Source organism: Cervus elaphus, chromosome 9 (genome assembly GCF_910594005.1).
Source record: "Cervus elaphus chromosome 9, mCerEla1.1, whole genome shotgun sequence".
Classification (NCBI taxonomy): Eukaryota; Metazoa; Chordata; class Mammalia; order Artiodactyla; family Cervidae; genus Cervus; species Cervus elaphus.
The window spans coordinates 50,576,490-50,589,888 of NC_057823.1; the positions used below are offsets into that span (position 1 = coordinate 50,576,490).

Consider the following 13,399-nt stretch of genomic DNA (forward strand, 5'->3'; position numbering starts at 1 on the left):
GAGCCCAAGAGTCTACATCTCTAACAAGCTCCTCCACATGATTACGATACACAACAAAGTCTGAGAATTCACGGACCGTAATTCTACCTTTGTTCCAAAGAGTGAACTGCGAGGTGGGTCACAGAGGATCCTGCTGTGATTTATGTCAGAGAGTGTTTTGCCTATGTTCTCCTCTAGAGGTTTTATAGTTTCTGGTCTTACATTTAGATCTTTAATCCATTTTGAGTTTATTTTTGTGTATGGTGTTAGAAAGTGTTCTAGTTTCATTCTTTTACAAGTGGTTGACCAGTATTCCCAGCACCACTTGTTAAAGAGGTTGTCTGTTTTCTATTGTACATTCTTGCCTCCTTTGTTGAAGATAAGGTGTCCATAGGTTCGTGGATTTATCTCTGGGCTTTTTATTCTGTTCCATTGATCTATATTTCTGTCTTTGTGCCAGTACCATACTGTCTCGATGACTGTGGCTTTGTAGTATAGTCTGAAGTCAGGCAGGTTGATTCCTCCAGTTCCATTCTTCTTTCTCAAGGTTGCTCTGGCTATTCGAGGTTTTTTGTATTTCCATACAAATTGTGAAATTATTTGTTCTAGTTCTATGAAAAATACCGTTGGTAGCTTGATAGGGATTGCATTGAATCTACAGATTGCTTTGGGTAGTATAGTCATTTTGACAATATTGATTCTTCCAATCCATGAACATGGTATATTTCTCCATCTGTTTGTGTCCTCTTTGATTTCTTTCATCAGTGTTTTATAGTTTTCTACGTATAGGTCTTTTGTTTCTTTAGGTAGATATACTCCCAGAATATTGGAAATAAAAGCAAAAATAAACACATGGGACCTAATTAAACTTAAAAGCTTTTGCACAACAAAGGAAACTATAAGCAAGGTGAAAGGACAGCATTCAGATTGGGAGAAAATAATAGCAAACAAAATAACTGACAAAGAATTAATCTCAAAAATATACAAGCAACTCCTGCAGCTCAATTCCAGAAAAATAAATGACCCAATCAAACAATGGGCTAAAGAACTAAACAGACATTTCTCCAAAGAGGACATACAGATGGCTAACAAACACATGAAAAGATGCTCAACATCACTCATTATCAGAGAAATGCAAATCAAAACCACAATGAGGTACCACTACACGCCAATCAGGATGGCTGCTATCCAAAAGTCTACAAGCAATAAATGCTGGAGAGGGTGTGGAGAAAAGGGAACCCTCTTACACTGTTGGTGGGAATGCAAACTAGTACAGCCACTATGGAGAACAGTGTGGAGATTTCTTAAAAAACTGGAAATAGAACTGCCATATGACCCAGCAATCCCACTTCTGGGCATACACACCAAGGAAACCAGATCTGAAAGAGACACGTGCACCCCAATGTTCATCGCAGCACTGTTTATAATAGCCAGGACAGGGAAGCAACCTAGATGCCCATCAGCAGATGAATGGATAAGGAAGCTGTGGTACATATACACCATGGAATATTACTCAGCCATTAAAAAGAATTCATTTGAATCAGTTCTAATGAGATGGATGAAACTGGAGCCCATTATACAGAGTGAAGTAAGCCAGAAAGATAAAGACCAATACAGTATACTAATGCATATATATGGAATTTAGAAAGATGGTAACGACAACCCTATATGCAAAACAGAAAAAGAGACACAGATGTACAGAACAGACTCTTGGACTCTGTGGGAGAAGGCGAGGGTGGGATGTTTAGAGAGAACAGCATCGAAACATGTATATTATCAAGAGTGAAACAGATCACCAGCCCAGGTTGGATGCATGGGACAAGTGCTCGGGCCTGGTGCACTGGGAAGACCCAGAGGGATAGGGTGGAGAGGGAGGTGGGAGGGGGGATCAGGATGGGAAATACATGTAAATCCATGGCTGATTCATGTCACTGTATGGCAAAAACCACTACAATACTGTAAAGTAATTAGCCTCCAACTAATAAATATAAATGGAAAAAAAAAAGAGTGAACTGCAATAGGGGCTGCATGCTCGACAGGCCTGGCTGAGGCTGTGGGTCCATCACAATTCTTTGTACCTCCATAGTTTAGAGCAAAGAATCTGGCACATAAAAGCTCCTTGGGGTGGAGCCTTCTCTTTCCTCCCCCACTCACACCACCACCCTCAACATTCTCCCAATTGGGACTGCAGTCCCACACGTGTGGGTTTATTGTCTGCCCCTCATACCTGTGAACATCGCACAGAAGTAGGGGCTGCAGGCTGCCAGGACCACACGGTGGGCTTCTATCTCGACATCTTCTGCCACAATCATCACGTCACACAATAGCTGTTTGCTGTAAGACACCAGTGAGGGGAAAGGATGGGTCACAGCACAAACACCCACCCCCAGCCACACAAGAGTATTTTTTCTCCCACCCACATTCCATACTATCACTGGCCATGGCTGTCAAATGGATCTGCCATATCTTGAGTCAGGCAGAGGGATGGACTCATCACCTTTTCCAAGTCCCTGATAAGCCTGACATTCATGCTTTCCTGAGGCACTCAACTCTATAGAGATCCAACTACAATGTAGCTGCAAATTCAGGGCTCCTCCATCTGTCTTCACATCTCTGCTCCCCAACTCTACCAGCTCTGACTGAGGCAGGGGGACAGCTCAATGAGCAGTGGGGAAAGTTTCAGGCTGTTAGTTGAGTGGCTGAATGAACACCAAGGAGCATGAGCATGCCACTGAGATGTGCCACCAGTGAGAACAGGTATTAGCTATTCCCCAAGTGATCCACTCACTGCCTATAAAACACTGGTAAGAGGCCAGCCATGTCTGGAGGACTCAAGTATATTTCTCTTCCCACCCAGGTTTAATACTATCATCAAAGAAACTCCACATATATACACAGAGCTCCCTAAAGACCCTGTGCAAACTCCAATCACTACAATTATTAAGAAAACTGTAACCACATTTTTACTTGTTTTTCACCCCAAACAAGGTGACAAACCTTTGAAAAGGACTTATTTACTGTTATATCCTAGACACCTGGCTGAATGCATAGCACACAGCAGGCTCAAATTTTTACTAATAAATAAAGGAAGGAAGGAATGATATTTTAAACAGGATCAGCCTACACTCAGAGAGGGAACGAATATTTGACTACTTTGAAGACTGAAAGGATACCACAAGCCCTACCAATTCAAGAATTTTTCCTCTACCAGCCTTTCAAATTCTTATCATGGCTATTATCATTACAATAGCTAACATTTTTTGAATTACATGTGCCAGGCATTGTTCCAAGCACTTTAAAATATATATATTATTTCATTTTATCCTCTCTACAACCCTAAGATGTTTAGCTATTATTATGTCCCATGTTTCAAAAAAAGGAAACTGAGACCCAGAGACATTAAGTAACTTTCCCAAGGTTACACAGAAAGGGAGCAGTAGAGACAGGATTTGAATATAAGGAGCTAAACCCAAGAACCCACGTTCTTAACTTCTATAGTATCCTGGTCACCACTAGTCCCTCCTTCAGCTCGAAGCACTAAAAATGGGAGAGAAGACAGGGAGATTAAACCCATTTCAACTGGGATCCACTGGCAGTGGTTACTTGCACACTACACTGAATTGTGGATCATAACAAACTTAAATTCTTAAAGAGATGGGAATACCAGACCACCTGACCTGCCTCTTGAGAAATCTGTATGCAGGTCAGGAAGCAACAGTTAGAACTGGACATGGACCAACAGACTGGTTCCAAATAGGAAAAGGAATACGTCAAGGCTGTATACTGTCACCCTGCTTATTTAACTAATATGCAGAGTACATCATGGGAAACACTGGGCTGGAGGAAGCACAAGCTAGAATCAAGATTGCCGGGAGAAATATCAATAACCTCAGATGTGCAGATGACACCACCCTTGTGGCAGAAAGAGAAGAACTAAAGCGCCTCTTGATGAAAGTGAAAGAGGAAAGAGAAAAAGTTGTCTTAAAGCTCAACATTCAGAAAACTAAGATCATGGCATCTGGTCCCATCACTTCATGGCAAATAGATGGAGAAACAGTGGAAACAGTGAGAGACTTCATTTGTTTGAGCTCCAAAATCACTGCAGATGGTGACTGCAGCCATGAAGTTAAAAGATGCTTGCTCCTTGCAAGAAGTTATGATCAACTTAGACAGCATATTAAAAAGCACAGACATTACTTTGCCACAAAGGTCTATCTAGTCAAAGCTATGGTTTTTCCAGTGGTCATGTATGGATGTGAGAGTTGGACCATAAAGAAAGCTGAATGCCGAAGAATTGATGCTTTTGAACAGTGGTGTTGGAGAAGACTCTTGAGAGTCCCTTGGACTGCAAGGAGATCCAACCAGTCCATCCTAAAGAAAATCAGCCCTGAATAGTCATTGGAAGGACTGATGCTGAAGCTGAAACTCCAGTACTTTGGCCACCTGATATGAAGAACTGACTCATTGGAAAAGACCCTGATTCTGGGAAAGATTGAAGGTGGGAGGAGAAGGGGATGACAGAGGATGAGATGGTTGGATGGCATCACCGACTCGATGGACATGAGTTTGAATAAACTCTGGGAGTTGGTAACGGACAGAGAGGCCTGGGGTGCTGCAGGCCATGGGATCTCAAAGAGTCGGACACAACTGAGCAACTCAACTGAACAGAACTGATACTGAATTGAGAAGTCTGAGGTCATGACTAAGTTCCACATAAAAGTGATGAGATAATATAATGAGTCTTCCATGTTAAGCAGATGGAAGAGAAGCTACGTATTTGCCCTCCCTCGTAGAGCATATTAAGCCAACTACTCAGATGTTAGTCCAGGTTCACTTTTCAGAGAAATAGAGTCATAAAGCCTGAGAAGGCTAGAATTGCAAATGCCCTTAGATATCACCCTATGATGCTCAGAGAGGTGACCCAAAACCACAAAAGCCTTAGTCTTCAATCCAGTTCTGACTCCAGGTACAGTACAATTTCTGCCTCATGGTTGGTTGATACTTAGAATGGGAAAAGACAGAAGCTAGGTTAGCTCCAAAAGGGAAAGGGGATCAGGAAAGATTCAGCACATGGAATAAGGAACCAGTGAGGGGACTTCTGGGAAGGGTCAGACCTCTGGGCACCAAGAGGCAAAACCTGGGGGTGGGACCTCATCCTGCAGTAAACAGCACACCCTAAACACAAACTTTATCAGAATAAACCAGCTCAATGGGGAACAGAACTGGCTCTGCCTCAACAGGCTATAAGAACATGAACAAATTGACCCCACCAATTTTCTCATCTTAGCTGCCTTGGGACATATACCATGGGGGCCAAATGAGATTGTAGGTACTACTTGAGAATAGTCTTGTTTAAATTTGGATAAAATACATTTTAAAAATGTATTCCCAACATGAATAGATTCATCTTGAACATTTTCACTTCTGTTAAAGATTTGGGAGAGAAAATAGAGTTATTAGGGCTATTTAAAAAGACAAGTAAATTTTTTGGCAACTAGTATTAATATTTTAATAAGGAAAGTATTGACACAGATGAGTCAGAGATGCTGAACAAATTTTCAATGTCAGGTACTGGGAAAGCAAATAAAGTGGGATATCTTACACAAACCCAGAAAGGCTGATAATTCTTGAACAAATGAAGAAGAGACAAGAAGGAACAAGGAATAAAGATGGAGAATCCAGTCAGCAAATAAATGAGAGCAGTTCTGAGAAGCAGGAGGTACATCTCAAGGCCAGAGAAACTCTAACCTGGGAAAGTAACCAATAAAAACTTGCCAAACACCCAAGGTAGGCTTTCCCACCACCTTTCTTCACACTGGAGACATCTTCGTCTCCACTACACAGAGAAAAGGGAAGATGAAGCTCCAGAGGCACTGCATGGCTCATAAGCACTTCTGAGGCCAGTCACCAGAGATCCTGTGAGATTCTTTTTTCTGAGCGATCACATACTACTCCAAAGGACAATCTGGAGGAGAGAAAGTTGAGTTATACACAATGTGTCTAAAGGAAATACAGTAGAGATGTTAGGAAGGAGCTCAGATCCTGGAATCAAACTGACCAGGCTTCATGACCCCTGAGAACCACAGAAATGACATGTGCTGTAAACAAGATAATGAATAGTGTTAATAATAAACATTCAGTAAATATTAATTGATTTCTTGTCTCCCTTTTTTCCACAAAATACTTCATTTATGATTAGAGTAAGTTTTGGACATGGTAAATTTGAGCTGCCTTTTGGACATCTAAGTGGGGTTGTCAAGTAGGCAAGTGGATACTAGGGCCTGGAATTTACAGGCAGGAAATGGTTAACAAGTTGGGGGAAGAAGAACCAACAAAAGAGATGAGAAAACAGCCAGTGAGGCAGGAGGAAAACCAAAAGGGTGTGGTGCCCAAAAAGCCCAGTGAAAAGATGGTTGCAAAAAAGAAGGAATGGTCAATTGTATCAAATACCACTAATAAGTAAGATAACATTAATGTGGCAAGCCAGGGCAATTATGCAAGGAAATGAAATGAAAGGCATACAAATTGGAAAGAAAGAAATAAAACTATCTCTATTCACAAATGATATGATCTTGTACACACAAAATCCCAAGGAATCCACTAAAAAATTAGAAGAATAAATAAAGGAGTATAAGAAGGTTGCAGAATATAAGATCAGTATACAAAAGCAATTGCATTTCTGTACACTTGCAGTGAACAATTCAAAAAAAATATTTTAAAAATTCCATTTACAATAGCATCAAAAAGAATTAAATATTTTAGGAATAAATTTAACAAAAAGAGTGAAAAGCCTATACCCAAAAACTATAAAACACAATTGAAGGAAATTAAAGAAGACCTAAATAAATGGAAAGACCTCCAGTGTTCATGAATTAGAAGATTAATACTGTTGAGGTGACAATTCTCCTCCAAAATGTTCTACAGATTCAACACAATTTCTATCAAGCTCTCAGCTGCTTCTTTGCAGAAAGGGACAAGCTGAACCTAAAATTTCTAAATGCAAGGGATCTAAAATGGCCAAAACAATCCTGTAAAAGAAAGGGGTTGAAAAACTCAGGTATCCCAATTTCAAAACTCATGTGCATACGTGCTCAGTCACTCAGTTGTATCCGACTCTTTGCAACCCCCTGGACTGTAGCCTGCCAGGTTCTACTGTCCATGAGATTATCCTGGCAATAACACTGGAGTGGGTTGCCATTTCCTCCTCCAGTGGATCTTCCCAATCTAGGGATCAAACCTGCATCTCCTGAGGCTCCTGCATTGGCAGGTGGATTCTTTTACCACTGAACCACCTGGACACTTACTACAAAGCTAAAAACAGCATAGTAATAGCACAAAAATAGACATACAGATCACAGAATAGAACTGGGAGTCTAAAAGTAAACACTCACATTCATAGTCAGCTAATTTCTGAAAGGATGCTAAGACCATTCAACTGGGAAAGAATAGTTGTTTCAACAAATGGTGCTAAGATTAAATGGATGTGCTTTGTTTGCTAAGTCGTTTCAGTTGTGTCCGACTCTTGGCGACCCCATGGACTGAGCCCATCAGGCTCCCCTGTCCATGGGATTCTCCAGGCAAGAATACTGGAATGGGCTGTCATTTCCTTTTCCAGGAGATCGTCCTGACCCAGGGATCAAACCCACAGCTCCTGTATTGGCAGGTGAGTTCTTTACCACTAAATCCACCTGGAAGCCTGATTAGCTGGATATCCACATGCAAAAGAATGAAGTTGGATCTCTACCTCACGTTATATACAAAAATCAACTCACAATGGATCAAAGACCTAAATGTAAGAGCTGGATCTAGAAAACTCTTAGAAGAAACATTAGGGTAAATCGTAATGACTTTGGATTAGGCAATGATTTGTTAGATAGAACACCAAAAGCACAAACAAACAAACAAAAAATACATTAGACATCAAAGTTCACAACTTTTGTGCTTCAGGACATCAGGAAAATGAAAAGAAAACATACAAAATGAAAGAAAAACTTTGTAAATCATATGTCTGATAAAAGTCTTGTATCTGGAATATATTAAGAACTTGAAACCTTACAACTCAATAATAAGTAGACATATAACCCAATATAAAATAGGCAAAGTATCTTAATAGAACTCTCCAATAAGATGTAGAAATGGCCAACGATGACATAAAAAGATGCTCAACATCATTAGTTATCAGAGAAATGCAAATCAAAACCACAATAAGATAACTCCTTACACACACTAGAATGGTTATAATCAAAACACAGGAAATAATAAGTGTTGATGAGGATATGGAGAAACTGGAACCTTCATACACTGCTGATAGAAGTATAAAATGCTGCAGAAAACAATCTGGTAGTTCTTCAGAAGGTTAAACATAAGTTTTATTTGACCCAGGAACCCCACCCCCAAGAGAAATAAAACACACGACACAAAAACTTGTTTCCGAATGTTCCCAGCAGCAATATTCATAATAGCCAAATGGTCTAAAATTTGTATATCCATACAATGAAATATTATTCAGCAATACAAATGAATGAAATACTGAGACATGCTATAGCATGAATGAACCTTGAAAACATAATGCTAAGTGAAAAAAGTTGGTCACTAAAGACATATTATATGATTCCAAAATAGGCAAATCTATAAAGACAGAAAGTAGATTAGTAGATTAGTAATTATCTAGTACTGGGGTGGGGGGGGGGGGGCGGGGTGAGTGGATAGGGATAATGGGGGAATTACTGCTAAAGTATACGGGATTTGGGAGAAGTGATAGAAGTATTCAAAAATTGACTGTTGGTTGCCCAATTCTGCTAATATAATAAATACCATTAAAGTGTATACTTTAAATGGGTGAACTGCATGTTATATGAAGTATATCTTGATGAACCTGTTATCAAAATTTAAAAAACAGCATAAATATCTGCAAAAAAATGAAAAGTCTAAATCAATAAGATATATGTACTCCAATGTTCACAACAGCACCATTTGTAATAGCCAAGACATGGAAGCAACCCAAATGCCCAGATGATTGACTTAAGAAGATCACACACACACACACACACACACACACACACACACAAACTGGAATATTACCCAGTGATAAAAAAGAATGAAAAATCGCCATTTGCAGCAACATGGATGGACCTAGAAAATATTATGTATAGTGAAATAAGTTGGACAGAGAAAGACAAATACTATACGATACTACATGTGAAATCTAAAAGATAATACAAATGAATGTATGTACAAAACAGAAACAGATGCACAGACACAGAAAACAAATTTATGGTGGCCAAAGATGAGGGGAAAGTGGCAAATTAGGAATACAGGATTAAAAGATATAAATTACTACACATAAAAGACAACAAAGATTTACTGTACAGCACAGGAAATCATCCTGTAACCTATAATGAAATATAATCTGAAAAAAAATCAGTATACTATATACTTAAAACTATTAATAACACAATATTGTAAATCAAGTAAACTTCAATTTTAAAAGGTTATACTAATAGCAAGGAGTAAAAAACAATGTAAAGGCTAAAAAAAAAAGATACACTTCAAAAGAAAAACAGAAAGCAGTGTGCTAAGGTACCTCATTACTATCTTTATTTTATCACTATAGTGAAAAAAAAACCATACTGGACAATAATCTAAAAAACAAAAAAGATGAAGCAGAGAACTGTTTGCAGTGGATAGACAAGAAATTAAAACCGTAAAGATGAGATAGAAGATTGTCTCTCATTTTTAGGCCTGATCAGGAGGTGCTATTCCAACAAGGACAACGTGCCCACTTGCTGACTGGTAAGTCAGAAGACAAACAGCCATTAGGGTTCTGCTGCCCAGAAGCAGCTGTTGGTCTGACCAGAGTAGAGTGATGAAGTACAAAAAGAGGAGGAAGGCTGCTTGGTTACCATGACAGCAGCTCATTTTCTACCATGGAAGTATAAAGAATAGGAAACAGGTAAATTGTGTGATTCATAAATTGCAAAGAACATGTGTGCCCGAACAAAAAAAGCTTAAAATTGAAGCAGGGGAATGTGAAAATAATGCAGGAAATAATCCCAGGTCCCTGGAATATCAGGTAACATTTCATTAGCCTGACCCCAGGATGTCCAGGTGCTTCACCCTGGCCTTCCTCCAAACAAAGTATGCCTCTCCCCAGTTCTGACTGAAATTGCCCAAATCAATAAAGTGTCTATTCAGGACCCCTTTCTCTCCCTGCATCACCCATTCCACTCTAGTTTTTTCAGCCAGTCATTTAAATGCCTTAAAACTTGATATAATCTTTGAACACCACTAGAATGCAAGTGAGATTGAGGGGGCAAGGCTTTGATTGTCCCACCTACTGCCATACTCCTGAAGTCACATCATCATCATAATAAGCTAACACAGAATGTTCACTTTGTTGCAGGAACTCATGAAATATCTAAGGAATAGCTATTATTATTATTATGTTGCTTCCTGTTTCAGTTAGCAATTCTACTTCTAGGAATTATTTCTATAGAAATAATTGTAAATATGCACAAGTACTTAACAACAACTTAACACTAACATGCTGTCACTGTTCTAAGCACTTATTCTCTTAACAAGCCAGCAAGACTGGAACTATTATTAGCCTCATTTTATGGCTGACAAAAGTGAGGTTGGAGATATTAATTAACTTGTTCAGGGTCACGCAGCTAATCAGCACTGAAGCCAAAGTTTAAAACCAGGCTGTCTGCCTCCAGAGTCTATGCTTGTGACCAGTGCACTATCCTGCCCTACACAAAACCACTGTGAGTATTTACGCAAGGAATTGGAAAACCTAGACGTCCAACAACAGGAAACTGCTTTTAAAAAAACAAAAATAGAGTATCATTCAACCACTTTAAATGAAGTTGTAGAACAGTTAGTAACATTTTAAAAAATTGTTCATCAAAATGTTAAGAATAAAAATCTGGTTGAACACACACACTACATCACAGATAATCAACAAGGACCTATTGTATAGCACAGGGACCTCTACCCAATATTCTGTGATAACCTATAAGAGAAAAAAATCCTAAAAATAATACATATATGTATAACTAAATCACTTTGCTGTACATCTGAAACTAACACAATTGTAAATCAACTATACCCCAATAAAATTAAAATATTTTTAAAATTAAAAATCACCCACAGAAAAAAAAAATCCAGTTGAGACATATATTTTAAAGAAAAAAAGATCTTCTCCTAAATGCTAATAATGGTTTTCACTGTGACTTTTCCCTCACCTGTATTTTCTAAATATTCTACAATATATTCTTTTTATTAAAAAAATTAAAAGAGAAAATTTTAATTTAAAGAAAAACTAAAGGGAAATCCATGCCCAAACCTGAACTAAAATTTCCCAACAAAAACATAAACAGATTGTGGTCCATTAGAAAAAAAACAAAATGAGGAAGAACAAGACTGTGATGGTTTAATGTTTTGTGCCAACTCAACCAGGATAAGGGATGCCCAGATAGTTGATGAAATATTATTGGTGGGCATGCCTGCAAAGGTCTTTCCAAAAGAGATTAGCCTTTGAACTGGTAGACTGAGAAAAGAAGATCCCTTTCACCAATGTAGGTGGGCAACATCCAATCTACGGACAGCTTGCATAGAACAAAAAGGTGGAGGAAGGGTGAATTCTCTCTCTCCTTGAGATGAACTACACATCATCTTCTGCCCTCAGACATCAGAGGTCTTGGTTCTTAGGCCTTTGGACCATAAGACATACTCCACTGGCTCTTGTTTCTCAGGATTTCAGATATGGACTGAATTATACCACTGGCTTTCCTGGTTCTCCAGCAGGTAGACAGCGGACTGTGGGAATTCTCAGCCTCCATAATCAAGTGGGCCAATTCCAATAATAAATCTCCTCTTATATATATCTTGTTTTTCAGAGAAGCAGAACCAATAATATATATATATAAATAAATAATAAAAATAGATGTTATTGGTTTTGTTTCTCTGAAAAACCCTGACTAATACAAAGATTATTCACTTAAGTTTCAGCAAATGACCAGTGTTTTCCAAAATAAGTTTCACAAAATACTTAGTCTGTACATAACAATCAAAGAGGGTTCAAAACCATCCATGAGGGAAACCCTCAGTTAGAGAAGTTTACTGTATGACTTCTCAGAGGTTTTAATCTACCTATATATATTATGAATCTTGGAGGGGAGTATAGCATTTTTAAAACTCGTTTTGGTTCAGATCTATTTTCCCACAGAGCATCTTGAGAAAATGTTTCTCAGAACAGACTGGCAAATGCTAATTTACACAAAAGAGAAGCACCAGGACTGTTGGAAGAGGTTAAAACAAGTCGATGCTTTTAAGGAAAAATGCAAAAGTGTGGTTAACTTGCAAAAAAAAAAAAAAAAAGGGAGGACATAGCAGGATTTTCAGTCATTTAAGCAAAAGGAAAAAATACTAATAATATAAAGTGAGAGTTGGGGGGAATTCCGTGGGCATATCTATTTCCTGAGTTCTGCCTTTAAGTAGTCACTGGAGTGGGCTAAACCAGGCAAAATAAGGTCTGGTGAAAGACCAAAAGTCTTCTTTCCCCAGTTCTGTTGACATATAACATTGTGTAAGTTCCAAGAGTATAATGTGATGATTTGATACATACTGTGAAATAATTACCACAATAAGGTAATACATCCATCACCACACATAGTTACAAATTTTATTCTTCTGGTGAGAACTTTTAAGATCTACTCTTTTAGCAACTTTCAAGTACACAATACAGTATTGATAACTATAGTTACCACGTTATACATAAGATCCCCAGAACTTACTCTTCTTATAATTGGAAGTTTGTACCCTTTGGCCAACACCTCCCCATTTCCCACAACCTCCACTCCCTGACAACCACTAATCTCTCTGAGAGTTCAGGTTTTTTAGACTCCACATATAAATGAAATCATACAGTCTTTGGTTTTCTCTGACTTACTTCTCTAAATACAATGCCCTCAAGGTTTATACACGTTGGTTCAAATGACACGACTTCTTTCTTTTTTACAGTTGAATAATATATCATTGTGTAAATATACCATATCTTACTTATCCATTCATTCACTGATCAAAACTTAATGTTGTGTTCATGTCTTTGCTACTGTGAATACTGCTGCAATGAACCTGGAGGTACAGATATCTCTTCAAGACGGTGATTTCATTTTCTTCAGCTACATGCCCAGACTGTGATTGCTAGATTGTATAGCAGATCAATTTTTAATTTTTTGAGGAATTTCCATATAGTTTTCAATAGTGGCTGTACTAATTTGCATTCCTACCAATAGTGCACAAAGGTTACCTTTTCTCCACAGCCTCAGCAGCACTTGTCATCTCTTAGGGTTTTTTGTTTGTTTGATAATAGCCACTCTAACAGGTGTGAGGTGATACCTCATTGTGGTTCTGATTT

General features: G+C 38.5%; 1 protein-coding gene across 2 annotated transcripts in view; it reads right to left on the reverse strand.

The window, feature by feature from the left end:
* Positions 1-13,399, reverse strand: part of KLHL3 (kelch like family member 3) — a 125,656-nt gene that overhangs the window by 94,388 nt on the left and 17,869 nt on the right. The window contains exon 3 of one of the 2 annotated variants that reach the window (XM_043912846.1): positions 2,207-2,313. In XM_043912846.1, the coding sequence (XP_043768781.1) occupies positions 2,207-2,313 (107 nt within the window). Of the gene's footprint in view, positions 1-2,206; positions 2,314-13,399 lie in introns of those variants that run through there. The other variant, XM_043912848.1, reaches the window with a different exon arrangement.